The 27,434-nt window shown below is 44.2% G+C and overlaps 1 protein-coding gene across 7 annotated transcripts in view; it reads right to left on the reverse strand.

Moving 5' to 3' along the window:
• Positions 1–27,434, reverse strand: part of APP (amyloid beta precursor protein) — a 272,775-nt gene that overhangs the window by 106,770 nt on the left and 138,571 nt on the right. For all 7 annotated transcript variants that reach the window (XM_047099054.1, XM_047099050.1, XM_047099055.1 and 4 more), the window contains one exon: positions 12,718–12,920. In XM_047099054.1, the coding sequence (XP_046955010.1) occupies positions 12,718–12,920 (203 nt within the window). The remainder of the gene's footprint in view (positions 1–12,717; positions 12,921–27,434) is intronic.

The raw sequence follows: 27,434 nt of genomic DNA on the forward strand, positions 1-27,434 counted from the left end.
TACATCTGTCACTCCATTTACACCTGACCCAGTTCTCACATCTCTCCATGAGGAGAGAGTATTTTTATAAAATGCCACCTCAAGGCGATCCATTTGTAAGTATTTAGACCCATCAGTCTTCTCGTGGTGACGTGCTGGCAAGCATTCACAAGAGGGCACCACTGGGACTTTTCCTGAGTCCTTTGTTTCCACTTTGTTATGGGAATAAACCTGTTTTTCACTAAGCTGTGTAGAAGTGCAACACAGTATTACAAGAAGCTCCAAACTCTGAATAAGGTAAGATGCCGTGTCCTCTGCTGGAAACAAGGCAAAGCGATTATTCTCACTGACAGGAATGGCAGGGTATGCTGGGAAACTGGTTATCTCCAGTGGGGGGTGGGGGAGTGTGATTTATAATGTTCAATGATGTCCACGGTGTAAACAGTCCCGCCATGGGTATTTCAAGCTACCAGTGGCTGTGGCTCACCAGATTCCTGTACCCTTGAATTATCTTTTACAGGCTAGCAGTTGTCCACACCACGCCAATGAGAGGAAAGAAGGGCACAAGTGATACTAGTCACAGGTACATGTAGGAAGATAGTAAGACTCTTCTAATTTGCTTGGTCTTTGAAAGCTGAATTTTTACAAAGCTGCTCAGCGGGAAGACACATCAGGGTTCTTTCACACTTTGTATGAAAGAGAAAGGTAAGGATGGTTTTCCCTTTCCGTTTCTTATTCCCTGTCTCAATCTCCTACAACTGCAAAGAATGGGGGGCATGATCTGCTACTAGAAACTATCCCTCGAAATGCCGTCCATGATCCGCTGGGCCAGCATACCTGGGACTCGGGATCCACTCCAGAACGCTGTCTCCGAATCCGCGTTTAGCAAATGCCTCAGTGACCCAAATGGGCGTTAATGTTTGAGAAAGCAGCGTGATCAACCCTACACCTCTTATGAGCCGTTGAAATGTCAAAGCCAGGTATGTAAGAGCCAATCACTTTCCAAAATGACCAAGAGGGGAAGGATCAGTAAAAGGCAGCGTAGGTTTTGGCTTACAAAAAGAAGTCCACATATATTTGGGAGAAGAGGAATAGGACATATTTCAGTAGAGCTGTAAAACTCAAATACGCTGCATCTCAAAAATTTAAATATGTTAGAGATACATATTTCTTTGACAGAGTTTCAATACGTGTGCCTTAAATCCAATACTGAGATAATAACTACTATACTTACATTTAAGTCTATGAGAACTTCCCCGAAATCTGAGTTCAAGTGATGTTCTTGGACCATGCCAGAACACCAGAAATATCACAGCTATTATTTTTATTTAGACAAATAAAGACACAACGAAGGAGACTTGAAATTTACTTTCTTTGTAGCACCTCTCCTTAAAGAAAGGGTTATTGTTTCCGATTCTGTGTCTCCCTCTCTCTCTGCCCCTCCCCCGTTCATGCTCTGTCTCTCGCTGTCCCAAAAATAAATAAACGTTGAAAAAAAAAATTAAAAAAAAAAAATTAAAAAAAAAAAAAAAAGAAAGGGTTATTATGCAGGGGTTGTTCTTCCTACAAGAAGGATGCTCCAGGAAAAGCGAGGCAGAAGTTGGAGGAGGGTCCTGCTGTTTCAGGCTCTTTTCTGGAGGAGACTGAGCATGTCCACCTTGCCATTTTAGCTGGTCTCTTGTCACAGAGCCCAGCAGGAAGGCTGGGCAGCCTCCAGCTGAGAACACGTGTCTCTGATTGCTACCCACCCATTTGCAATTTAAAAAAAATTTTTTTTTCAACGTTTTTATTTATTTTTGGGACAGAGAGAGAAAGAGCATGAACGGGGGAGGGGCAGAGAGAGAGGGAGACACAGAATCGGAAACAGGCTCCAGGCTCCGAGCCATCCACCCAGAGCCTGACGCGGGGCTCGAACTCCCGGACCGCGAGATCGTGACCTGGCTGAAGTCGGACGCTTAACCGACTGCGCCACCCAGGCGCCCCCCATTTGCGATTTTAAAACAGTGCACCAGGGGAGAGCAAACTGCTTTTGGAAGAATATAAAACAAAGTGAGGAAGGCAGTTTTTCTCCATCTCTCACTGCCTATATGGCAAATGTGCATACGTAGTATTTAAAAAATATTTTGTGACTTGTCTCTAAGCTATGAAACTACATTACATCTCAAATATCTGTTTTTCACCTTATAAATGAATATTTACCCTCTTTGTTTTAGCATAGGTTTTGTTTGCTTATTCTTCACCGGCTACCTACGAATGTGCAAAGCACCGAGCGAAGGGTTACGGCTGGCATTAAGACGAGACACGACATTGCAGGGGAGTTTCTCTGCTCAGATAGATTTAACGCTGGGCATCACTGTAGATCTCAGTAGCACAGCCCAGTGGTCTGCAACCAGAGAGGATCTGTCCCCAACCATCCCCTCCCACGACACATCCAGCAATGCCTAGAGACAGTTGGAGCTGTCACAGCTGGGGGGTGTTACTGGTACCAGGTTGGAGGGATGGTGCTACTGAACATCCTAAAATGAGCAGAAGAGTACCAACAAAGAACCATCGGGCCCCAAACACTGTTAATGCTGCGGCTGAGAAGCCCTGCCTCAGTCCAACCAACTACCAGAAGGTTTCACACGGCATTTTAGTAGTTGTGCCCAATCCTGAGACTGGGGGGATAATAAGCAACAGTCACTGACACCTCACAAGTCTGGCCTAACAACTGGCATTGAATTTCAGGACAGGGGCACCTGGGTGGCTCAGTCGGGTAAGCATCTGACTCTTTTTTTTTTTTAATTTTTTTTTTTCAACGTTTATTTATTTTTGGGACAGAGAGAGACAGAGCATGAACGGGGGAGGGGCAGAGAGAGAGGGAGACACAGAATCGGAAACAGGCTCCAGGCTCCGAGCCATCAGCCCAGAGCCTGACGCGGGGCTCGAACTCATGGACCGCGAGATCGTGACCTGGCTGAAGTCGGACGCTTAACCGACTGCGCCACCCAGGCGCCCCAGCATCTGACTCTTGACATCGGCTCAGGTCATGATCTCACGGTTCATGAGTTCGAGCCCCATGTGGGGCTCTGCACTGACAGTGTGGAACCTGCTTGGGATTCTGTCTCTCCCTCTCTCTCTGCCCCTTCCCTGCTTGTGTGCGTGCTCTCTCTCAAAATAAATAAATAAATTTAAAAAACAATTCCGGGGCACCTGGGTGGCTCGGTTGGTTAAGCGTCGGACTTCGGCTCAGGTCATGATCTTGCGGTTTGTGGGTTCGGGCCCCGCATTGGTCCCTGTGCTGACAGCTTGGAGCCTGGAGCCTGCTTCGGGTCTGTGTCTCCCTCTCTCTCTGCCCCTTCCCCGTTCACGCTCTGTGTCTCTCTCAAAATTAAATAAATATTTTAAAAAACCCCAAAAACTTAAAAAAAAAAAATTCCAGAACGGATTTAGTCATGAGACTGCCCAGCAAGGGCTTTCTATGCTTCTAGCATGAAACATTAGGAATTCGAGCTTGCATGCAAGAACACAAAATTTCTGTCCCTAGTCTGTGATACTTTCATATGTTTCAAGAACATAAATAAATTCAAGAAAAAGAGAGATAACCCTGCCCTCACAGTTAAATACCTGAACAGTCTTACCATTATAAACTAAACACAGTGCAGCTTTACCAGTCTTCTGTTCAAAACTCCTTTTTCCATTTCAAGAGTCTCTTAATTTTCATATTTTTACTTATTTTTTTTTTTAACATTTACTGACTTATTTTTTTAGTCATCTTTACACCCAATATGGGGCTTGAAATCACCATCCGAGATCAAGAGTCACATGCTTCTCAGAGCAAGCCAGGCAGGTGCACCGGGAGTGTCTTACTTTTTAAAATTTGGGCTTTTTTTTTTTTTTTTTTTTGCTGTCTGGAAGGCTGAAGGGTTTTCCTGAATATCAGCCTCGCCTCACCTTGATTTCTCACACTTTTAACAAAATCCTAACAGGTCATACGTTGGAAGGGTGGCTGGAAACCAGCAATGAAGTGTCAGAAGGGCAAAATGGTTCATGGTTGAGAGAAAGAGGTGTAACCCACCCTGCTTACAAAGTCCAGAAAGCATCTGTCTACAAGGGAACTACAGATTTCCATGAAAACCCCCGATTCTGGGATCTGCCGGTGGAATCTGAGACCCTCCTCAGGGAGGTGTATGGACCGCTAAAAGGCAGTGCCTCTGGAAACGACATGGTGTTTAAATGAAGTTTCCTCTCATTTGCTGGATTTCTTTTATTAGGGTTGATTTTTAAAAAAGTGTTTACTTTGAGAGCGAGCGAGCGAGCGAGCAGGGACTGAAGGAGAGGGACAGAATGAATCCCAAGCAGGCTCTCATGCTCAGTGTGGAGGCTGACATGGGACTCAAACTCACCAACTGTGAGATCATGACCTGAGCCAAAGAATCGGACGCTTAACCGACTGAGCCACCCAGGTGCCCCTTGATTTTTTTAACTGCAAACTTCACGTTGTGGAGATATATGCAATTGTTGTTATCTGAGGCATTTGTGTATTTTTTGAACAGCAACTGATTTGGGGGAAAACATGAGAAAGATCAGGTTTCTGGACTTTAACTGAACTAGAATGAAAATATTTATTTTTAATAGAGTTAAACATAATTGCATTAAAATACCTTTGGCTTATTATGTCCATTATTCTAACATTGAATCTTTTCTTTTTTTAAGTTCATTTGTTTACTTTTGAGAGAGAGAGAGAGAGAGAGAGATGGAGGGAGGGAGGGCACGCATGAGCGGGGGAGGGATAGAGAGAGAATCTCAGGCAGACTCCATGCTGGTAAGTACAGAGTCTGATGCAGGGCTTGAACTCACAAATCGTGAGATTATGACCTGAGCTGAAATCAAGAGTCAGATGCTTAACTGACTGAGCCGCCCAGGCGCCCCTCTGACATGGCGTCTTTATACACACAGGGTAGAAATGGGAGATGGAAAGTACTGGCCATGAGCACTACTAGTCATGTGAAATACCAAGCAAAATGAAGTTCAAAAACATTTCCTATGTGAATATACTAAGACCACTGAATTCTGTACTTTACGATTATGCAAATCATATCTCAATAAATTTGTTATTAAAAAATAGAAAGTTATGTCTGTACACACACACAATTTTTTATATGACTGTGTTCCTCACTGTCACATTTTAACCAAACTACCTGACTGGGCTCTCTGAATCAGGACTATCAAGCAATATGGAAACATCAAATACCTCAAAATCAATGGCTGCCATGCCATGGGCACAAAATAACAGGCTGCCACCTGTCACATCCATGGCCCAGGGCCAACACGGGTTCTCTTGACATCGTTAGGAAGGATGCTACGTTCTGGTCCGGGAACAGGGGTGGATCTTGCTGGCCCTTAGTCATTAATACTGAGGCAAAGGCTTCCAGGAAAGGGAGGAGCCGTTATCCCTTTGCCTTGTTCCCAAATACAAATTGGAGCTTTATTTTCAGTTTTGGGCAGCACGCTGCCACGAGGCTTCTGACAAGAGTATGTGAGCACATTTTCATGTGTGCCGGTTCGGTTCAGTTTTCCCCCAAATTGTGTGAAAAGTTAAATGTGAGTGATAAGCAGGAATCCTATTCGTGAACTGCAGGACTGTGACACCCATTACGGGCAGGTAACGATGGAGATGTGAGAATTAGGCTGAGGCTTGTTTCCTCTCTCCATGAGATGAGTGCAAGCCACTCTGATTTATGATAGTTCTTGAATTCCTTCTACTTGGTGCTCCACAAGCTGGCAAATCTCTATTCTTCTTTCAAAGTCACTCCAATGCCAACTTCTCATCAACACCTTGGCCATAACTGCTGTCCGCACTGAGCACTTCCCTTCCCCTCTGCTGCCGAAGTTCCCTAACCAGCCAGGTGGGACACACTCGCGTCCCTCCCCAGGAAGGCGAGAGCAGGTGTGGCTGGAAAGCAACCTGAGCGAGCTACCATAATCATGTCCCCGTGCCCTCAGGAACCAGCGCAATGCCCCGTACCTACGAGGGGTTGATGCTGGTACAATATACAGCAGTAAATCACATCGTGCTACTCCCAGGTTAATGGCTACGAGAGGGAGAAGAAAAATTGTATAATTCTGTGGCGTTCGGTCATCTAGCCCAAGGCAAGCAACATGAGATCAAACTTTTTAACCTCATCAGTGTGCGATGCTTAAAGAGCTACCTGTATCTGTGTCTCGGTCCATTTAATAGATGAACTTCCAAGAGGTTCAAAATGCCCGCAAGAAGCGAAACACTATCTTGAAATGCAGTAGCATTTAATAGTGTCTGGGTTTAATCGTCACCTAGACATAAACTTTAACTGCAGGTATTTTAATATACAATGTATATTCCTAAAAACTATTTTAAACAAGGGCACCTGGGTGGCTCAGTCAGTTAAGCGGCCAACACTCGATCTCGGCTCAGGTCATGATCTCACGGTTTGTGGGTTCAAGCCCCGCATTAGGCTCGGTGCTGACAGCATGGAGGCTGCTTGGGATCCTCTTTCCTCTCTCTCCCTCTCTCTCTCTCTTTGCCCCTCCTCCACGATTGCTCTCTCTCTCGAAATAAATAAACAAAACAAAAAAATCTTAAAATTTTAACCAAGAAACTGAGTTTAAGTTGCTCGTTATTCTTAACATATGTCTATGAATACCACCTCTATTATACTGATAGATGGGGATGTATCACATTTATGTTTTTTATTATTAAAAAACCAGTCTGTTGGTTTACCTTGGTCATTCCTAATTAGTAGTAAACATTAGTTCTCTGAAAAATCAGAATAATGCTTATAATCAAGACAGCTATAGCACTTTGGGTTAATTGAACCCTTACTGTCTACCAGAACTGTGCTAAATGTTGCTCATAGATTGTATTTCATTGAATCCTCACAAAACAATTAAAATGACGTACAGAAGCAGCGTGACTTACAGATTCCCTGACTGATACAAATCTACATGGTTAGGTGGTAGAACTGGGATTTGATTCTGGGCAGCCTGTGCTGTTTTAATTTTTTTTAATAAGTTTTATTTATTTTGAGAGAGAGAGAGAGAGAGACAGAGACAGAGACAGAGAGAGTGAGTGCACGCAAGTGTGAACGGGTGAGGGGCAGAGAAAGAGGGAGAGAGAGAGAATCCCAAACAGGTTCCCCACTGTCAGCGTGGAGACCGACGCAGGGCTCGAACTCATGAACCGTGAGATCGTGACCTGAGCTGAAACCAAGAGATGCATAACCGACTGAGCCCCCCCCCCCCCACCTCCAGGTGCCCGAAGGCAGCCTGTGTTTCTAAAAGAAACCAAATACTTACAATGTGCCAGGCATTATAGTAAATGCTCAACATGGATTGTCCAAAGTAATTTGTTCAACACACATGGAACGTCCTATCAGTGTCTATACCATACCCATGAAAATAGACTCACATGTTACTTAACCAGCCCAAGGCCATGAAATCATTAAAAATTCTCTATTAAACACCATAGCAGTCTGCCACTAAACTTAATCAAACTACCTTAATGAAAGTAGTATTTGAAATTAAAAAAAACTCCCTCATACTTTTCTAATGACCAGTTTCTTCGGTTTTCTGTAAGGACCCAGATTAGAAGGCCATATGGCGTTTTCTTGCAAATACTCACCTCTGCCTCCATAGCACGAAAGCAGCTACAGACAGTATATAAACAAAGGGGATTGGCTGTGCCCTAAGAAAACCTTTGTATTAGGAAATAGGTAACTGGCCATATGGCCCCATGGTCATAGTTTGCTGACCCCTGATTATCATTATTACTTATTACTTATCACAGTGTTTTTTGTTATTTTTAAAATATTTTTATGTTTATTTATTTAGAGAGAGAAAGAGAGAACAAGTGGGGGAGGGGCAGAGAGAGACAGAGAACCACAAGCAGGCTGGGAACTGTCAGCAAAGAACCTGACTTGGGACCTGATCTCACCGAGCTCACGACCTGAGCCCAGATCAGGAGTTCAATGCCTAACCAACTGAGCCACCCGGGTGCCCCGATTATTATTATATTTAAGTAATAATTCTAAAATTTAGGAAGTGAATATTATAGGATGTGAAATATTATAGGATGAATATAGGACTACAGAAAAGGGATCCATATCTACCAGGGAGCACGGGTTAAACTGAAATAGTATTTGTAAACAAGAGGAAAAGGAAAAAGAAAATTTTGACATTAATGTAGTAGAAATACCCTGGTCCACTTGGATCTAAGTGTTGCCTTCATGCCTCTCACCTTTGTGACCATGGGCAATTAAAAAAAATTTTTTTTCTAGGCCTTAGTTGTCTTAGTTGTAAATGCAGAAATGAGATTTCTACCACACAGCACTGTCACAAGGATTAAAAGATAGAAACAATTGCTTTAAAAAAAATTTTTTTTTAATGTTTATTTATTTTTGAGAGAGACAGAGAGAGAGAGGGGAAGGGCCAAAGAGAGAGGGAGACACAGAATCTGAAGCAGGCTCCAGGCTCCGAGCTGTCAGCACAGGGCCTGATGCGGGGCTCGAACTCACAAACCGTGAGATCATGACCTGAGCCGAAGTCGGACGCTTAACTGACTGAGCCACCCAGATGCCCCGAAACAATTGCTTTTTTAAAGTTTATTTATTTATTTTGAGAGAGAGAGAGTGAGTGTGTCAAGGGAAGCGGCAGAGAGAGGGGGAGAGAGGGAGGGAGGGAGAGAGAGAGAGAGAGAGAGAGAGAGAGAGAGAATGAATCCCAAGCAGGCTCCACGCCCTGTCAGGGCAGAGCCTGACGTGGGGCTCGTGGGATCATGACCTGAGCTGAAATCTACAGTCAGACACTTAACCAACTGAGCCACGCAGGTGCCCCTATAATACCAATGTCCAACCAGTTTAGAATCCATGAGTGAGTCAGAAATCGCCCTGACGTCTTGGGTTCATGAAGTGTTATTCCTTCTCAAATCAAAGAAAATTAGGAGCAAGAGTCTAAATATACTGTGGTTTCACTCAAATTGGTATTGGCTTATTCCACTGGATCAATATCCAAGTTTTCCTTAGGTACTTAAACCAATAAATCCTGAAGCCAGGATGGATATGGTGGTGTGTTCACTTTTTCCTCTGGAATTGCTAACAGAGTTAGAACTGACATCTTCCACTTCAGCGTCATTGATTCTAATACAAAATAGCTGAAAATTTGATGACCATGTCGAAGCGTCTTAGACTTTCCTTCCCCCTACTTATTTCTTTCAAATTTAAACAGGTTACAGAGGGATTGAGTTTTTATTACGAAGCACGTTAAGGAATCGTATTAGTAGCAGTATGTTGGTAATGAAGAAACAGTTTTCTTATTAAGTATAGGTGTGAATCACATTTTCTCTCAGGCACTGAAACATTACCAGGGACAACTATATTGTGAGCCTCTTTTCAATATCTCTTCCTTGCAAGTCACTTGTGGTTTTTATTTTCAGCACAGGAGCTGGGCTACTTTTAAGCAGAGTTGTACAAAGTCAGCCATCACGTATGGCATTACCGTTGTTCTTCCTCAGGGAGGAACCATAACTCACCTACACCAGTGACCAGGAGGGAATGAGCTCTCTGCAGCTGGCCCCTTTAACATGAACCGTTTAAACTTCTACCTCTTTGTTGGAGTTAGCTGGGAATTCAGCAAACTCTCTGACATGGACCCAATACACCAAAAAAAGTCTCTTGCTTGGAGATTTAAAACCAATCATTTAGGGGCACCTGGGTGGCGCAGTCGGTTAAGCGTCCGACTTCAGCCAGGTCACGATCTCGCCCTCGCCGTCCGTGAGTTCGAGCCCCGCGTCGGGCTCTGGGCTGATGGCTCGGAGCCTGGAGCCTGTTTCCAATTCTGTGTCTCCCTCTCTCACTGCCCCTCCCCCGTTCATGCTCTGTCTCTCTCTGTCCCAAAAATAAATAAACGTTGAAAAAAAAAAATTTAAAAAAAAAAAAGAAAAAAAAAATTAAAAAAAAAAAAAACCAATCATTTAATCGCCTTTGTCTTCCTACAGAAAATATTGCAACATACGTCCCCCTCTGGTTTGATCTTAGCTAATCACGCTACATCGAGAGAAAAACTCAGGCAAAAGATCTGGACTTGTTCAGAACATAACAAGACCCCATTATCTCAAGAGACTTCTCTCTCTTATTCAGAACATAATAAGACCGTATTATCTCAAGGGAATTCTGTTGGTTTGGAATATCGGCAAAAGTTTACGTGGTATTTTCTCATTACACTGCATTCATTGTGTTACTCCCTGTTCCCCTATCTCCTCATGGCAGCAACATCACAACAAAATCCCTTCACTGTTTCTACCAGAAAATTTCTCCGCACGTGGCAGAAGTGATCCCCGTCAGCTCATGCTCATGCTTGCCGGCCTGGCACTGAAGGTCTCCACATTTTAGCCCCAACCGAATTCCCTGTAACTCTCTTATCTAAGACATCTGCTCTAGTTTAAATCAGACTACCCTTGTCTCCCAGACTTGCCATGTACCCTCCCAGGGCAAATCTGTTTTGCCATCCCCACGGACTCTAAGGTACGCTAAGATAAAATCCGTTGGTAGCGCTGCCATGAGCCTTTCCACTTCCATCTCCTTCCATAGATCCTTCTCTGATCAATCTCTTACTCTTTGAAGTAGGTTCAGGGCTCCTGCTTTTTAACACAGATGACTCTCTGTGTTTCTTTGATGTAAATTTCCTACGAGATTTTAACATCCATGAGGGCCGGCTATCCCGTGTGTTCTCATCCTATGATTCACCAAGCCCAGCAAAATGGCTTGTACCCAAAAGGCACCCCCCAAAAACCAATGTTGAGTAGACGGACATTATTATGTAAATAGCTACCCTGGTGGAGACCCCGAAAAAGTCAGAGTCACTGCAGAATACTAACTGCAGTAATTTGTAGTCACACATCTTTTAGGTTTCAAGAAGAGAAGCTCCGAAAAAAATCCCTCTTTTCCTTTCTAGGAAAAGAGAAGCTAACGAGTTCATTTAGTCAGATCTGCCACAGGTGATCCTAAGAGGTACACGAAGAACATTCCAGGAAAGGATGTCTGGAGTTTTGAGAAAGCAGCGGCTCAAATAAAACCTGCATTTACTTAAATATAGATCTACTCACAGAAGCCCTTATGTGCTAAATGCAATAAGAAGTTATCATTAAGCAGAGAATGATAAAGTTAAGCAATCTATTTTCTGCTACATTTTTTAAAGAATATGTGACTCTTTCAATGAATGTTCAGTTAAGTCTGAGTGTTTTATTTAAAGACATTTTTTTTTAATGTTTACTTATTTTTGAGAGAGACAGAGGGTGAGGGAAGAGGCAGACAGAGAGGGAGACAGCAGGCTCCAGGCTCTGAGCTGTCAGAACAGAGCCTGACGCGGGGCTTGAACTCGTGAACCCTGAGATCATGACCTGAGCCGAAGCCGGCGCTTAACTGACTAAGCCGCCCAGGCGCCCCAGAGTAATGTCGGTCTTTCTTAAAAGCTACAAGGTAAAGAAACCCAGAGCTTCAAAAACACTATTTTAAGTGAAAGAAGCCAGACACAAAAGAGCATGTATGATCCCACTTACACTAAATGTCTAGAAAAAGCAAATCTGTAGAGACGTAAAGCACATTGGTTGTTGCTGGGGGCTGGCGGTGACAGCAAGGATGAACTGAATGGGTGTGAGGGATCTTATCGGGATGATGACAATGTTCTAAGACTGGATTATGAAGGTGGTTGCTTAATTTGGTAAATTTATTAAAGCCACTGACTTATACACTTATATACTTAAAATGAGTGAATTTTATATGTAAATTATATGTAAATTAAAGATAATTTGCAGTGAAGGAAAGAAGATGTTACTGTGGTCATTAGGAATCTACTTAAGGCAGAGAAACTAACCCATTTTAAGCTCCAATTTAACAAAGGCGCTGAACTCATTTTACCTTAATAAAAAGTGAGAGGAAAACTTACAATATTGTAGCATTTGTGGCGGACTTTAAAAGTATTTGAATACATTAAAACTCCATCCATCCATAGTCACTGGATCTCATTCTAGGACCATCTTTCACTATTTGCAAAACAAAGGCATCCCCTTTAAGAAACACAACCCTACAATTCACTAGTTGCTATCATGACATTTGGTTGTTCAGGGTAAACTCAACGCTTGCTTTCGTTTCAGGGAGACAAAAAAGGAAGTCTGTTAGTTCATTCGCATCCCAACATTCTTAATAAGAGCATTAATTAAGTACCAAAGTAGAAAGTAATGTGATAACCCACCAAAAGTTGTTGTTCAATGGCATTTACTTCCAACTACTCACTCGCCTAAGATTTATCTAGAAGTTTCTACAAAGCAGGCACTCTGCATGATAAGTAAAAGCCAGTCCTTGCCCTCGAGATGCTCATAGTTCAAGTGGTGAAAGAGACAACAGGTAATAAGACTGTACTAAATACCCAGTGCCAGGGACGTACCAACCAGGTCACCTAACTCAGCCGAGTGAGATCGCACCCGGTCGGCTGGAGTTTTGCAGAACAAGCTGGCATGTGCCAAGCGGAACAGTGCGTATCATCGGGACTTCACATCATTTGAAATGAATTGTTGGACTGCTGGTTAAGCCAAAGAGAGCTTCACAAGCGTTAAGACCCGTTATCGTGCATCTTATTTTTGGTTGGGGACGGCGGTGGTGCTAGGCTGGGTAGCGGGCATGAGGCTTTCCTTTTCCCTGACGGAGGAAATCCCAACAAACAGCGCATTACCTCGCACCACCTCTTCCACAGACTCCGTGGTGGTGGTGGTGGTCGTGGCGATGCTGGTGGTTCGCTCGGTGGCCTCTTCATAGGGTTCTTCCGCCTCTTCCTCCACCTCATCACCATCTTCGTCATCCTCGTCATCCTCGGCCTCTTCGTCCTCGACGTCAGCCCCCTCTTCTTCCTCTGCTACTTCTACTACTTTGTCCTCACTGCAGCAGGAAATGGAAACAACGGTGACAGTCATTTAAACAAATTTCAGAAAGGGGAGGGGGGAAGCGACAACAAAGGATGGTAGTGATTTTGGAGGGAATGAGGCCCTCGAGGCAAACAACACACACAAGGCTGGAAGCCAGCAGGTGTATGTGGGAATCCTAGCTCACTAGGTCCACAGCGTTCTGCCCCTTGGGCACAGCTCTTCTTAGTTTACACGGTTGCAAGAATGCTATACCATGAGTCCGACTAAATGCTTTTCTGGAAAAGGCAAAATTACGGAGTAGTTCCTGGTGGGGGTGGCGGTCGGGGTGAAGAAGGGAGGGATGAGTAGGCAGAGCATAGGGGATTTTTTAGAGCAGGCTCTGTAAGATACTGTCGCAGTGAACACAGGACACATGCATTTGTCAAAACCAACACAACTGTACGACACAAGAAGTGAACTCTAATATAAACTATGTACTTTATCACTAATGTATCAATATTGGGTCAGAGGTACTATACTAATAAAGACGTTAACAACAGAGGAAGTGTGGGGGTAGGGGGAGAGAGGGGAGGGGGGCGGTCTTTCTACTCGCTGCTTAAATTTTCTGTAAACCTAAAAGTGCTCTAAAAAAAAAAAAAACAGGGGCGCCTGGGTGGCGCAGTCGGTTAAGCGTCCGACTTCAGCCAGGTCACGATCTCGCAGTCTGTGAGTTCGAGCCCCGCGTCAGGCTCTGGGCTGATGGCTCGGAGCCTGGAGCCTGTTTCCGATTCTGGGTCTCCCTCTCTCTCTGCGCCTCCCCCGTTCATGCTCTGTCTCTCTCTGTCCCAAAAATAAATAAACGTTGAAAAACAAAACAAAAAAAAAAAAACAAAAAAAAAAAACAAAGCGTGTTTAAACAGGAGAGAGGAAGGGGAATATCCAAGCTGAATCTGCTGTGTAGGATGATTTCTCATAATGTATGCGAAAATACCACACAGCATCTGCATGGCAGACACTCAGTAAAGGCGGAAATCAGTTGAAATACTGCTATTCAACTGGATATAGATGAGGAAAAAGAAACTGGTGTAAATAAATCTGTGATACCCAGCGGTCAGCGAGACCTACTGAAACTATACAGTTGTCTTCCCTACTCTTGCTCCCTGTGGCATGCTGTAGAATATCAAGTATTTCAGGGGTTGTCAAATGTCAGCGACTATCAGAATTACTTGGAAGGCTTCTTGAAACACAGACCACCAGGCACCACCCACCAAGGTTTCTGAATCAGTGGGTTTAGGACGGGGCCTGAGAATCTGTATTTCTAACAACTTCCTGGGCAATACTGATGCTGGTATATTCAGGGTATGGTATTCTGAGAACCACTGAAATATGCAATGCTGAGAATAATGGTTAACAGATAGCCAGTAAATCACAGTATAATTGGGAAGGGGAGCAGAAATAATACATAAGGCATTAAGTATGCATATCCTGATGCACAGTGTTGAATAATAAATCAACACATTTGGAGGGCAGAAGGGTAGTCTCGAACAAAATCAGAAAGCCCGAGCGAGACACCCTTGTAGAAATCAAGTACCTGCAGTGCAGGCATGGTCAAGAGCATTTGAAAGGTGATAAATGAAGACAGGAACCTAAGCATTAAACAAGTGAAAGTATAGATCACATACCATCTGGCTAGATAGCAGAAACACACATTTCATCCTAGCTCAGATCACAAAAACAGTACAGGAAGAAGATCTACATGTGCTGGGCGTTTCAAGCTACCAGAGCAACTGCCACAGGTCTTATGTGACCAGACCACAAGAATAGGATTGAGGGTTGCCATGCTGACAATTTCTGTCCACAGAAAAAAAAGAGACCGGGGTATTGTGGCCCCACAGCTGATTCTTGCCTATAAGAAGCTTGTGGTTGGGAGAAGCGACAGGAACCTAAAGACTTTGTGTGAGCCACGCCTGGAGCCTGGGAAAGCTCCAAGTGAGCTGGGCATTGCATAGGGAATCAGATTTCGAACATGTTACGGAACTAGAACAGTAGGATTCTGTGGTGTGGGGGGGACAGGAAGGGAGATGGCAAAAGGCGCCTGCAAATGAAGTCTGAAAGACAGCTCCAAGTCATTTCGCCGAGAATGAAAAAGAAAAAGCGAGGGGCGCCTGGGTAGCTCAGGTGGTTGAGCATCCGACTTCAGCTCAGGTCATGGTCTCCTGGTTCGTGGGTTCGAGCCCCGCGTCAGGCTCTGTGCTGACGGGTCTGTGCTTCAGATCCTGTGTCCTCCTCTCCCTTTCTCTCTGCCCCTCCCCCACTTGCACTGTCTCTTCCTCCCAAAAATAAACAACAAAAAAAAAGGTATGTAAAGAGATGGATATAGCACTAGAAGGAATTCCTTTTATCAATTAACTCATAACGTAAGGAACTTTTATGGAAGTTCTATAAAAATGTGTATGGCCTGCCAAGTGGACCACCTTTCTGATGCTGATCAATGATGCAAGGATCATGAATGAACACATCCAAAGAAATTGAAGCATGTGCCTAGAGAAAAAGGAGAAACTTACTAAGCAGAATAATATCAATGGTAACTTATTAGTGTGGTAATAAAACAAACGGCACAGAGAAGACCCTGACCAGGAATTTTAACACTTCCATGAGGCCATGAAGAAAAAGTAAGAAGGGAAAATGTTGCCATTGATAATCAGGTGATAGGAGCCTTCGTCCACTTAAAGATAAACAGGGTGCAATCGTTATTTCTCGACTGCCTGCATTCCCGCACAGAAGTCTAGTTGAGGCAACAGTTCCCAAGAATTCTTAACAGGTGCTCAGATGCCCTGAATTTTACACAGTATCCTGCTTCCTCACTTTTCTATAGGATCTCACTGTTGTAGTCGTGTGCACAGAAGAATGATCCGACGTGGGCCCCCCGCTGATTTATTCCCTTCTGTGTCCAGTCAAATTATGTCTCCAAATTAAGTAGAAAAGTGAGGTAGAGCCCAGGAGAGAAACCAGACCAAGCCAATATTCTCCTTAAAGCACGAAGTATAAATGCTGTGTTGAGGCACGAATGGAATGACAGCGTCCAAGGACGTGACCCAGGGTTAAGACAGCGTTGTGCTTCTAGGCGGGACAATAAAAGTATGACTATGGGTACCCCCAAGAACCTCCCCCACCTCCCCTGTTAGGACTTGACTTAGGCTCCAAACAGAAAACACGGTTATGAAAACAGCTGCGTTTAAAGTGATCTGCATTTGGGGCGCCTGGGTGGCGCAGTCGGTTAAGCGTCCGACTTCAGCCAGGTCACGATCTCGCGGTCCGTGAGTTCGAGCCCCGCGTCGGGCTCTGGGCTGATGGCTCAGAGCCTGGAGCCTGTTTCCCATTCTGTGTCTCCCTCTCTCTCTGGCCCTCCCCCGTTCATGCTCTGTCTCTCTCTCTGTCCCAAAAATAAATAAACGTTGAAAAAAAAAATTTAAAAAAAAAAAATAAAAAAAAATAAAAAAAAATAAAGTGATCTGCATTCTAGAATGTGTCTAGCCATAAAAAAAAGGAGTGAAATACATGCCTATCATCCATCACTGCATCTGCCTGAGCAATTTACTGGCATAATAAGGAACAGAAATACATAATAGTTCAACTCGCTGAGGAATTAAATTACTTGGCCTAAGAGAACGCAGGTCCAGCTCTTATTACCATAGCTTTGATTTCTGGAATTAAATTTAGATGTCCATAAATTCAATGATCTATTTGGACACTATTAAAACAGCAGCGCGCACTTATGTTTTCACAATGGTGCATCTTCACAAAGAATGCCAAACGCCAGCATTCCACTGCCTGCCGCACTTTTCACCAATAGCAGGAAACCCAGAAAGGGGAGAAAAATTAATCTTCCACCGACTCTTCAATTGCTGGACGGCTCTGCTCCTGGATGTGACTGAGGCGAGCTGAGCACCGCGCAAGAAAGGGCCAAGGAGGGGCCAGTTGGGAAGTGTGAGGCTGGGCGTCATGAAGCAATTTCCTTACAAATAATCAAAGGACTGACAAGGAAACAGTCCCTTGGTAACACAGTGGAATATTCGTATCACATTCACACATCTTTGCGTCTGTCAATGTATAGTAGACAGCTTGTATAGCTTTTAAATTCCAATAATGAGAAACGCTTCTAAAGAACGAGGGAACTATCTGAAAATGCTGATCATCTCAGGAGTACCTGACTTTAATAAGAAGGTTAAAGGGTCAGAGGGACATTTCTATGAGGAATTAAATCACCGAGAATGAAATTTTATGTGTCAGCATGCAAGAGTTTACTTTAGTGAAGGATACACTCCATCACGAAGGTGACTCTCCTTCAATTTCTAAATAAAGGCTGACCTTAATACCTTCCACTTGTGGTTTCCTCTGTGATGTTCCCTTCAGACAGTGAAAGATTTTGATTCACATACCAGTTTTAATTCCTTTTTGTTTGAGTCATGCAAAACAAGTCACCATTTGCATTCTCTAAAAGAGCTGTGTTTACTCTTTCATAGTGTCTCCTAAGACTCGACTTTCTTCCGCCCCTTTGTAGGACAAAGGAGAGGAAACAGCATGAAAAAAAGCTGTGATTCCCATGCTTTATGTGAACTGGACAATCATGGGACCTGAACACCCAGTGATGGCCGAGGTGGGGGGAGTAGGGGGGGAGGGTGGGGGATATGAAACATTACAGCTGTCAATTCTCCAAATGTAAGATCAACCCCGGGCCAGGGCGGGGGCAAGTCTCAACAGGAAGATGCCCAGACACATGTATGTTTATTGAACTAGAAAGGGGAAGAAAGCGTCACCCAGAGTCAGGATATAGGAGAGGAAAATAAAGCAAATTTTTTTCTCTGCCCCAGTTCTTCGTGCTCTCAGAGTTTAACCTGGAGGGTACAAGGGCTGAAGAGTCTGTTCCAGAAAGCAGTATCTATAATAATTACTGCTGCAGGGCACCTGGATGGCTCAGTCAGTTAAGCATCCGACTTCAGCTCAGGTCACGATCTCACGGTGTGTGGGTTCGAGCCCTGCGTCGGGCTCTGTGCTGACAGCTCAGGGCCTGGAGCCTGCTTTGGATTTTGTGTCTCCCTCTCTCCCTGTCCGTCCCTCACTCACGCTCTGTCTTTCTTTAAATAATAAACACTAAAAAAAAGAAAACTGCTGCTGCGAAATTAGGAAAATTAGTTGTCAGAAAACGTGAGAAAATAGAAAAGAATGGAAGCTTATTTTTCATGGTTCCCAGTAAATGGTTCAAGAGGGGGCAGAGCTAAGTAAGAAAAAGCCGGTATCTCTCCCATCTTAAGGGACTGTTGGAAGCCAAATGTACAATTGGATGCAGGGCCTGATTCCACTTACATACAGTGTGAAAACAGGCACCCTCCACGCTGCTGCCAGAGCTCAGAGGCACTGCACTTTGGCGAGGGGGAGATTTGTGACTGGCAGGGAACAGGAGAGAGGCCTCTGCGGGGGCTGGCCAGGCGGTGCTGGGATCTGGGTGTCTGCTATCCCGTATGCTCAATTTTGAAATTCACGAGCCGTGTGTACCCATGTTATGTGCCATTTCTCTTTATGTAAGTTACAGTTCAGGAAAGAGGGATAAAAGGGAGAGGAGGCTGGGTGCTCAGGTGGTTGAGTGTTGGACTCCCGATTTCAGCTCAGGTCATCATCTCACAGGTTTTGCGGGTTCGAGCCCTGTGTCGGGCTCTGTGCTGACAGCATCGAGCCTGCTTTCTCTCTCCCTCTTTTGGTCCCTCCCCCAAGCTCCCTCATGTGGTCCCTTTCCCTCTCTCAAAATAAATTAAAAAAAAATTTTTTTTTAATGTTTATTTAGTTTTGAGAGACAGAGATAGAGCATGCGTGGGGGAGGGGCAGAGAGAGAGGGAGACACAGAATCCAAAGCGGGTTCCAGGCTCTGAGCTGTCAGCACAGAGCCTGATGCAGAGCTCGAACCCATGAACCATGAGATCATGACCTGAGCCGAAGTCGGAGGCTTAACCAACTGAGTCACCCAGGTGCCCCTAAAAAATTTTAACAAAAAAAAAAAAAAGGGAGAGGATGCTGTTATTATACTGTCCCACTCTTCTTAAATATTCTCACAATTGGGCTAGAATAAGAGCTCTTTTTTTTTATTATTTTTATTTATTTATTTATTTTTGGGACAGAGAGAGACAGAGCATGAACGGGGGAGGGGCAGAGAGAGAGGGAGACACAGAATCGGAAACAGGCTCCAGGCTCTGAGCCATCAGCCCAGAGCCCGACGCGGGGCTCGAACTCACGGACTGCGAGATCGTGACCTGGCTGAAGTCGGACGCTTAACCGACTGTGCCACCCAGGCGCCCCTTTAATTGATATAATAATTGTATTTTCAAGGTCTCCAAATCTGAAAAAAATACCTCTCCACTCCAAACCCTCAATCCAGTTAGGGCACAAGTTATGAAGGTAGAAGCATGATAATATTAACAATAATAATAATGGTATATGATATATTATATATAATAATTACACATAATATATGTATGAATTTTCTCACTAGTGAAAATCATGATCTGAAGGAAATGCAAGTAATAATGTATATGTTTATACATATTTATGCATACACATGTACATACGTATAAACACATATATAAACATATACATATGTACCTACACACACACACACACACACACACACACACACACACACACACACATATAGTGAGTCTAGTTAGTGAGGCCATGGCTGAAGGAGCCATATATATTCATATATAGCCATGGCCTCACTAACTAGACTATATTGGTTAAGTAATTAATTCTCCAAAGTAATTAATTCATTAATACATTTTATAAATGAATTTGAGGATCGTATAGAATTCAATCCACATATGTTGATGATTACTAAAGAAAAACAAAAGCTACCCTCCTTTAATGTTGTACTATTAGAATCTCTCCCATCTATAGGTAATATCATGTGAAAACAGATCTCCACAGATTTCTCTTTAGTCTACTGAGTTTCAGTAGAGTCGTTCTGATGACATTCCTCAGGTACTAGGTATTGTTCATTTTTCGCTTAAAGGATCTCAGAGAATTTGGTTAGCCTTCTCTCCCCAAAATTGTGCCGTAGCAGAAAATGTAAGCTACCCCAAAGCCATACCTAACTCCTTTCTGCCATCCCTTCATCGATCAGAGATAGTAAGGCACTGAACACTCCATACCCCGTCTCCCTTGCAGGTAGAGAAGGTCATGCGACTGCCACGTCTCAGGATAATGAGATGCCAGAGGGCATCTGCTTGGACCTCCAGGTGGGGTGTCTAGGAAGGTTTTACTTTCCAGATGAGAACACTCATCATACTGAGTAGTCGGAGTGTTTTTGTTCCTTTGCCCTCTTATGTTTCTACTTTCTCCCTGGAAGGGCAACAGCCATCTGTCAAGGGTTAGTTGATAAAACATTCAGATGCAGAAGGTGATAAAGGTGCTGGGATGGAAAGATCCAGAAAGGTCACATCTCTGCCTTGCTGCACCAGTGAAGGGCTCCCTACCACCAAGATCTGGGTTTTCAGTTATTCGCAGCTAAAAGCATTCCTTGCAGATGGTTTAAATGCTTCCCCCAGACACTAGGTTATGGACTCCTGCTTAAGGAAGATAAGAACGAAACTGAGATACCAAAAATTCATGACTCAGGCATTAAGGGTGAGATATATAGACAAACCTTCATCTGAAATGAGAACGTATCATCGTTACAGATTTAACGACTCTCTCTTCTGGGCAAGAGAATCACACTAATTACTATATGAGTAACAGACACACTGCCTATTAAATGCTTTAGAAATTCAAAGAGGGAAGTGATTCTTGTGAGCTAGAAGTGTGTGAGCTGGTAAGGACATGGAAAGTGGGTGTAAGGATGAGGTAGGGATAGCCACAGGATGCACAATCAGGAAGAACAAATACATAAGGTTGACAATAAAATAATTCAATGTGGTACTGAATTTTAACAGTGAGGAACGCTAAATGGCAGAGACCAAGGATCCAGACATTTTTCCTTTAGTCAATGGTTAGCTAAGTATTTGAGTTGAAAGAAATGGGCATCAACTTTAATGAGCAAAAACAAGGGCAAGGCATTAGTTCACCTATCCACTGAGCCCTGTCTATACTGCACGCTGGCCATCTGATCAACAATGTCTACGGTGCTTTTGCCAAGTGCCAGGTGCTATTCGAGACACCGGCAGTGGACTTGTGAGTATGACAAAGCTTCTGCTTTCCTGGAACATACATTTTAGTGGGTAAGGCACAAGAGGAGCAAATAAATAAGAAAAAAAAATTCATAAGTATACAAAGAAAGGAAAGGGGCTAATGTGCTAATCAGTGACTATAATAGATGTGTTTGTGGAGGGAGGGATGGGAGCAGCATTTCAAATAGGATGGTCGGGGAAGGCCACTGAGACAGAGAAGCCTGGAAGAGTCAGCATGGGGGGATGGTTGGGGCAGAAGGAAGAACAAATGCAAAGGCCCTGGGGTGAGGGCAAGCTTAGCATGATGCAGAGAAAGCCAGCTAGCATAGGGGACAGAGGATGAGGTTCTCAGGAGAAATTAAGGTTGGAGCCAGACGGGAAGGGTGGGAGGTCATGTTGGTCATGTTAAGAAACGGCAAGTATACTCATGTGCAACGGAAATGACTCAATGAGATATAAGTTTTAAGGATGGCTCTGGCTACTTAGGGTGGAGAGTGGACTCTAGGAAGACAAGAATGGCAGCTGGGACATTGGGAGAAACACACTGGGGAGCAAGGGTAGCTCATGGGGCTAAAGTCAAAAGCACAATGACATCACCATCCATATTAAATGTGACATTACTGTGGTGATAACAATTATGAATGACTACGAGACCCAAAAGAATAAGATCTGACCAGACCTGGGGTGCACAGCAAGGAAGACATGAGGAAGGGATGACTGAAATGTGACCTATAGAAGAACCAAGGTGAATGAGGTCTGGAGGATAAAGACCACTCTGCACCAGGGCAGGCAGAGCATATGCAAAGGTCCGGTGGTAGGAGGAAATCCTGAGAGTCTGAAACAGAGTTGGCTGAAAACACAGAGAGTAATCAAAGAAGGACAAATGATCAATGGCATGGAGCATATGGCTCCTAGCTTATTTTTACACATCCTATAAGTTAAGAGCGGTTTTTACATTTTTAAAGAATTATGAAAAGAAAAAAAAAGATATATAACAGAGATGGCATGCAGCCTGCAGAGCTTAAAATGTTTATTATCTGGCCCTTTACAGAAAGTGTGTGGACTCCTTGCATAGAAGGTGAACTATGGGGTGAGGTGGGTATGGAAAGACCAAACAACGGTGCTTTGTCCTGATTTGAAATGAGATAGAACGAAACAAAGCAAAAAGCATCTAGGATGTCCAAGTTGTGAAATTCTAGAGCAGAAACAACAGCGATCCTTGCTTCTTGCCTCCTTCGGAGCCAGCAGAACACAGGGCACAATGAGACGGGGTATCTTGCCGCATGGTGGAGCTGTGAACCCTGGGGCCGGCCCGCCTGGATTTGAATCCTGGCTCTGTGGCCTTGAGCAAGTTAGTTAACCTCTCTGTGCCTCCCATGTCTTCATCTGTAAAATGGCAAACTTACAGGAGGTGCTTCCGTTCACAGGGGCACGACGAGAAATCGGGTTCATACTTGGGATGCACTTAGAACAGCACCTGACTCACCATGAGTAGCATGTAAGCGGTAAAGCAAAGGCCACACACACAGCACCTGACAGACAATAGCTCAAACAGTAGCTACTGAAAATAGCTCAAAAAAAAAAAAAATGTGTTGAATGAATGAATGTTAGGACTAAATACCGCTGAGACATTCCTCCAGAACACTCAGAACTGGTGTATTCTCTGACAATTACACACAGTTTGATTTTCCTCTCTATTAGAAAACATAAAAGGGTCAGATATTAGGTCGTTCTCTTGAAAAGATTTTAAGAGAATACACAATTATGTAATCTTTAATTTTTTTAATGTTTATTTATAAGAGAGACAGAGAGACAGAGCGCGAGTAGGGGAGGGGCAGAGAGAGAGGGAGACACGGAATCGGAAGCAGGTTGTGGGCTCTGAGCTGTCTGCGTGGAGCCCGATGCGGGGCTCAAACTTGCGGACCGTGAGATCATGACCTGAGCCGAAGTCGGACGCTTAACCGACTGAGCCACCCAGGCGCCCCCCAAATCAGTTGATCTTTAAAGGAAAACAAGAAATCCTGTTACAGACGATACTTTCAGAATTCTAGCACCACATGGCACAATGACATTAATAGGATACCACCACACGACCCAGTATTAAATTCAGGTAGTGTACTGGCTACGAAGGTTTTTGCCAACACTGGGAATAAAACTAACTGCCTTCACTAAAAAGGGCCACGCATGAAAGAAAATTGAAGGAACGTTACGAAAAGGGTGGTTCGGTATAAAATCAACTGCTCTTCAGACTGGCCTATAAACTCTGGCCTATTTGATTTAGTGAACTTGTAAAGTATGAGGCCGAAATAGGCAGAGAGAAGAGAAGAATCCAAGCCTGGATGTAAACTAGCAAGGCTAGAACACGGGAGGAACAATGTCCCTTTTCTCCACCCTCTCCCTACATACGCAGAGTAAGAAGCGTTGCAGAACAGAGGAAACCAATTTAAGTGATACTCCTAAGACACGAGACACATCAAAAGCCGGAGAAGGCTTCACAGAATATTGCCGAAGCTTCTTCAGCACGTTGGTGTAAAGGTACAAAAAGGGTTGTTCCCAGTGCTGAGTGTGAAGGATGTAGGATGCCGGGGTTGGTGCTGGATGGAAGGAATGTGGTGTAGAAAAATGAGCCACGAAGGCCATGTCTGGGGCTCAGGGAAAATCCGACTATGGACTCAGTATCTGCTGATATTTTTTAAAAAATGACCGTTAATTTTGTGGGTGAGATGGTATCCTTTGAGCTCTGCAGAAAAATGTGATTAGATTTTTAAAGATGTAGAAGTAGTTGTTAATAATATTTGCTGCTAGGACTTTAAATCATAAAAAAAGGTATGCTGGAAAGGGGGAAAATGATATTCTGGCAAGACTTAAGGAATGTAAAGTTTAGCATGTAATTATAGTAAAAAGCTAAATTGCTTTCTTAAAGACCATCTCGGAGGCATGAAAAGCCATATATAATCAAAAGCACATTCTTTTCCTGACAGCTTTATGAACCGACTAGGACTAAGGAGAAGCACCTAAGGTGATAAAAACTTTCAGAGTCTTTTAAAAATCTTGATAAGTGAGACCCAACCTTGGTTAATCAGACGCTTTGCCAGAAAACTGTGAGCACCTTCCTCAGACCTAGAGAAGCTGGGTGTTGCTAAGTGCAGGTGGTCTGCATACGTTTTGGGCGAAGAATTGGAAACACATGCTCTTCAGTCATTTAACATATCTGAGGGTGAACTAGGCTCTGAAGGGTCCATTCCATGCACGGAAGTTACTGCTGGGAAGGAAAGAGACTAAAATTCCCTGCCCTCGTGGCACTTCCGGTCTACTCGGGGGACAGGTGACAGTGTAAGAAGCCAAAGCGAAGATGGTTACACTGCATGTTACGAGTGACAGGTGCTATGGGCAAGTCTGAAAGCAGGAAAACCAGATGAGGTGTGCGGGAGGGGACAGTAGGGAGGTTTGATGTAATTAACATTTCAAGAGACTAGTGAGCGGGGCGCCTGGCTGGCGCAGTAGGTTAAGAGTCTGACTTCAGCTCAGGTCATGATCTTGCGGTTTGTGGGTTCGAGCCCCGTGTCGGGCTCTGTGCGGACAGCTCAGAGCTTCCGATTCTGTGTCTCCCTGTCTCTCTGCCCCTCCCCAACTCACTCTCTCTCTCTTCCAAAAATAAATAAACGTTAAAAAAACACAAAAACAAATCAAGAGAATATTAAGAGAACAATGCCCTGAACAGGTGTCCTTTCAGCAAATACTATGTGCTTCGCATTGTCTTCCACCGTGTCTATACACACAGGGACTACTATAAAGCTACAGATGGTCTGTGTATACAACGGCTACAAAGCCTTCTAGAAAAGCCACAAGGCAGCTTTCTTTCAAAGACACCTTGTGAAGTACCTTGTCCTTAGAGAGAAGGGAAGCACCCTGCCGCTTCTGTGGGCTTTCCTCTTCTCTCCTGTGACAAGAGAAAACAACCCTGCTGCTCCTGCTACCACACATGCTGCAACAGTTTATCCGTTGTCCTCCCCCAGAGTCTGCAGTGGGGCCCATGGGTACACCTGCCCCCATCCTCAGGTGGTGCAAAGTGCCATTTATCCTTAAAACAAGCCCAAGGACGCCTTTGCCCCTTTGTTTTTACAGCTTGAAACAAGTATTTTATTTTATTTGAAGAGAGAGAGAGAGCGAGGGAGGGGCAGAGGGAGAAGGAGGCAGAGTCCTAAGCAGCCTCCAGCCTCAGCACGGACACCAACGCGGGGCTCGATCCCACGGCCCCGGGGATCATGACCTGAGCTGAAATCAAGAAGCGGACGCTGAGCCACCCAGGTGGCCCTGAAACAAGTATTCCGAATCGTGTGGAAAAGACGGAGACAAGAACTAATGACAAGCAGAGTCTGCTTGACGATGCAAGTCTTGGATCAGGCAGATTTATGGGAAAAGCATGAACTGGAGAAGTAAAACCTCTAGTTCATTTCCACAGGTGAGTCAGCTTCTTCTTCCAGCAAGCCTGCTTCCTTGTTCCTAAGTTGCTTTTAAGAAGTATTTGTAGCTGCCATTTGAGAAAGCTGTAAAGTCAAAATATCACGTGTTGATCCTGCACGAACGATGCAACAAATGTGGGGTAAAATGAATGTGGAAGTGCATTACTTTTTTTTATATTAAAAAAAATTTTTTTAGTGTTTATTTTTGAGAAAAAGAGAGAGGGGGCGGGGGGAGGGAGGGGCAGAAAGAGAGGGACACACAGAATCCAGGCTCCAGGTTCTGAGCTGTCAGCACAGAGCCCGACGCGGGGCTCGAACTTACAAACTGCGAGATCACGACCTGAGCCAAAGCCTGACCGACTGAGCCATTACTTTTTAGGTTAAATCACTGATAATAGCCATTTTTGAAAATTCTTTCTGAAGGGAAAATTACATTGCAGTTCACTCCAGTTAATTCAGTGTCTTCATTCTCTGGGACATACAGAAGGAAAACACTATGGTAATTAAAGGCACATTCTTGGAAGCCACCTACCAGCTATGGTGTGACCATGGACATGTGACTTATCCTGCCCTGACTCAGTTTCTCCATCTTTAAAATGGGATGAAAACACTACCCACCTCTTGAGATGCTGTGAGCAGTTAACGTATGACAAGCACTTAGAAAAAGCGTAGCACTAAATACCATACCTATTTGCTGTTATGAGACTAGGGCTTAAATTTATGTATGACAGATATGTTTTTTTTCCTTTTTAATGTTATTAGGTTTTGAAAATGATGCAAATAAAAAGTTATCATTGGTTCTTCATATACAGTACTTTCCTTGGGGTTTATTATTTCAGAAAAAAAATCTATAAAGACCTATTCTTGTTCAAAAAATTTTTTAAATGTTTATTTGTGAGAGACAGAGACAAGAGCATAAGCAGGGAAGGGGCAGAGAGAGAGAGAGAGAGAGAGAGAGAGAGAGAGAGGAGACACAGAATCCAAAACAGGTTCCAGGCTCTGAGCTGTCAGCACAGAGCCCAATGCGGGGCTTGAACTCATGGACTGCAAAATCATGACCTGAGCCAGAGTCGACGCTAACTGACTGAGCCACCCAGGCGCCCCAGGTACAGTGCCTAGTAAAGTCCCAATTGCTGACCACAGACTCAGAGTCCTGCAGAGATGGATATATAAACAAGCACAGAACAGTGATGTAAGAGATACGAACATTAACTGTAACGGATTTTTAAAAAGGTCCGTTAATAGGACTTGGGAGGGACGGATTGAGACGGTTTAGAGGTGAGCGGGGAACTGATGAGTGAACAGAGATCTACAGAGAGGACGATGGCCAAGGGGCATGGCAGAGACCGGACCCAGCACCTGTAAAGACAGGAAGCGTCTGGCAGGAAGTGCAGGTAGCTGAGCGGGGCTGGGGAGACAGGATGGGCGCCGGGAAGGGAGTGGAATGCAGACACATTACCAAGGGCCTTGTTTGAAAGGCTAAGGAGTTTGTCTTCATTCTACTCGTGATTCAGAGGCTAGGAGAGAAACTTTAAGCAGAAGAGTGGCAAAGTTAGTTGTATTTCAAGAAGTATGAGCTGGCGGAAGTATGAAGGACAGACAGGTGGAGGAGTGACAGGTGGGCGTGGGAGAAGGCTCTTCCAGAAGCCTGGCCAAGGAGGATGAGGGAGGTGAGAGCTTGGAAAAAGAACCCAGCAGCACTGGTGACTGGATGAAGGGGGCTGGTGACAGCATGAAGCTGATGTGTTGAGATGGAGCGACTGATGGAGAAAGGCTATTGAGGGTAACAGAGGGAAGAAGGGTCGGCTTGGACCAGGATAGATTTCGGATGCTGTAAGACGGTATCGGGGGCCTCCAGCCGCTAGCCAGAAA

The sequence above is a fragment of the Lynx rufus genome, unplaced genomic scaffold, assembly GCF_022079265.1.
Source record: "Lynx rufus isolate CCGP_SWC_20201006 ecotype Redwood Valley unplaced genomic scaffold, mLynRuf1.p SCAF_5, whole genome shotgun sequence".
In the NCBI taxonomy this organism is placed as follows: domain Eukaryota; kingdom Metazoa; phylum Chordata; class Mammalia; order Carnivora; family Felidae; genus Lynx; species Lynx rufus.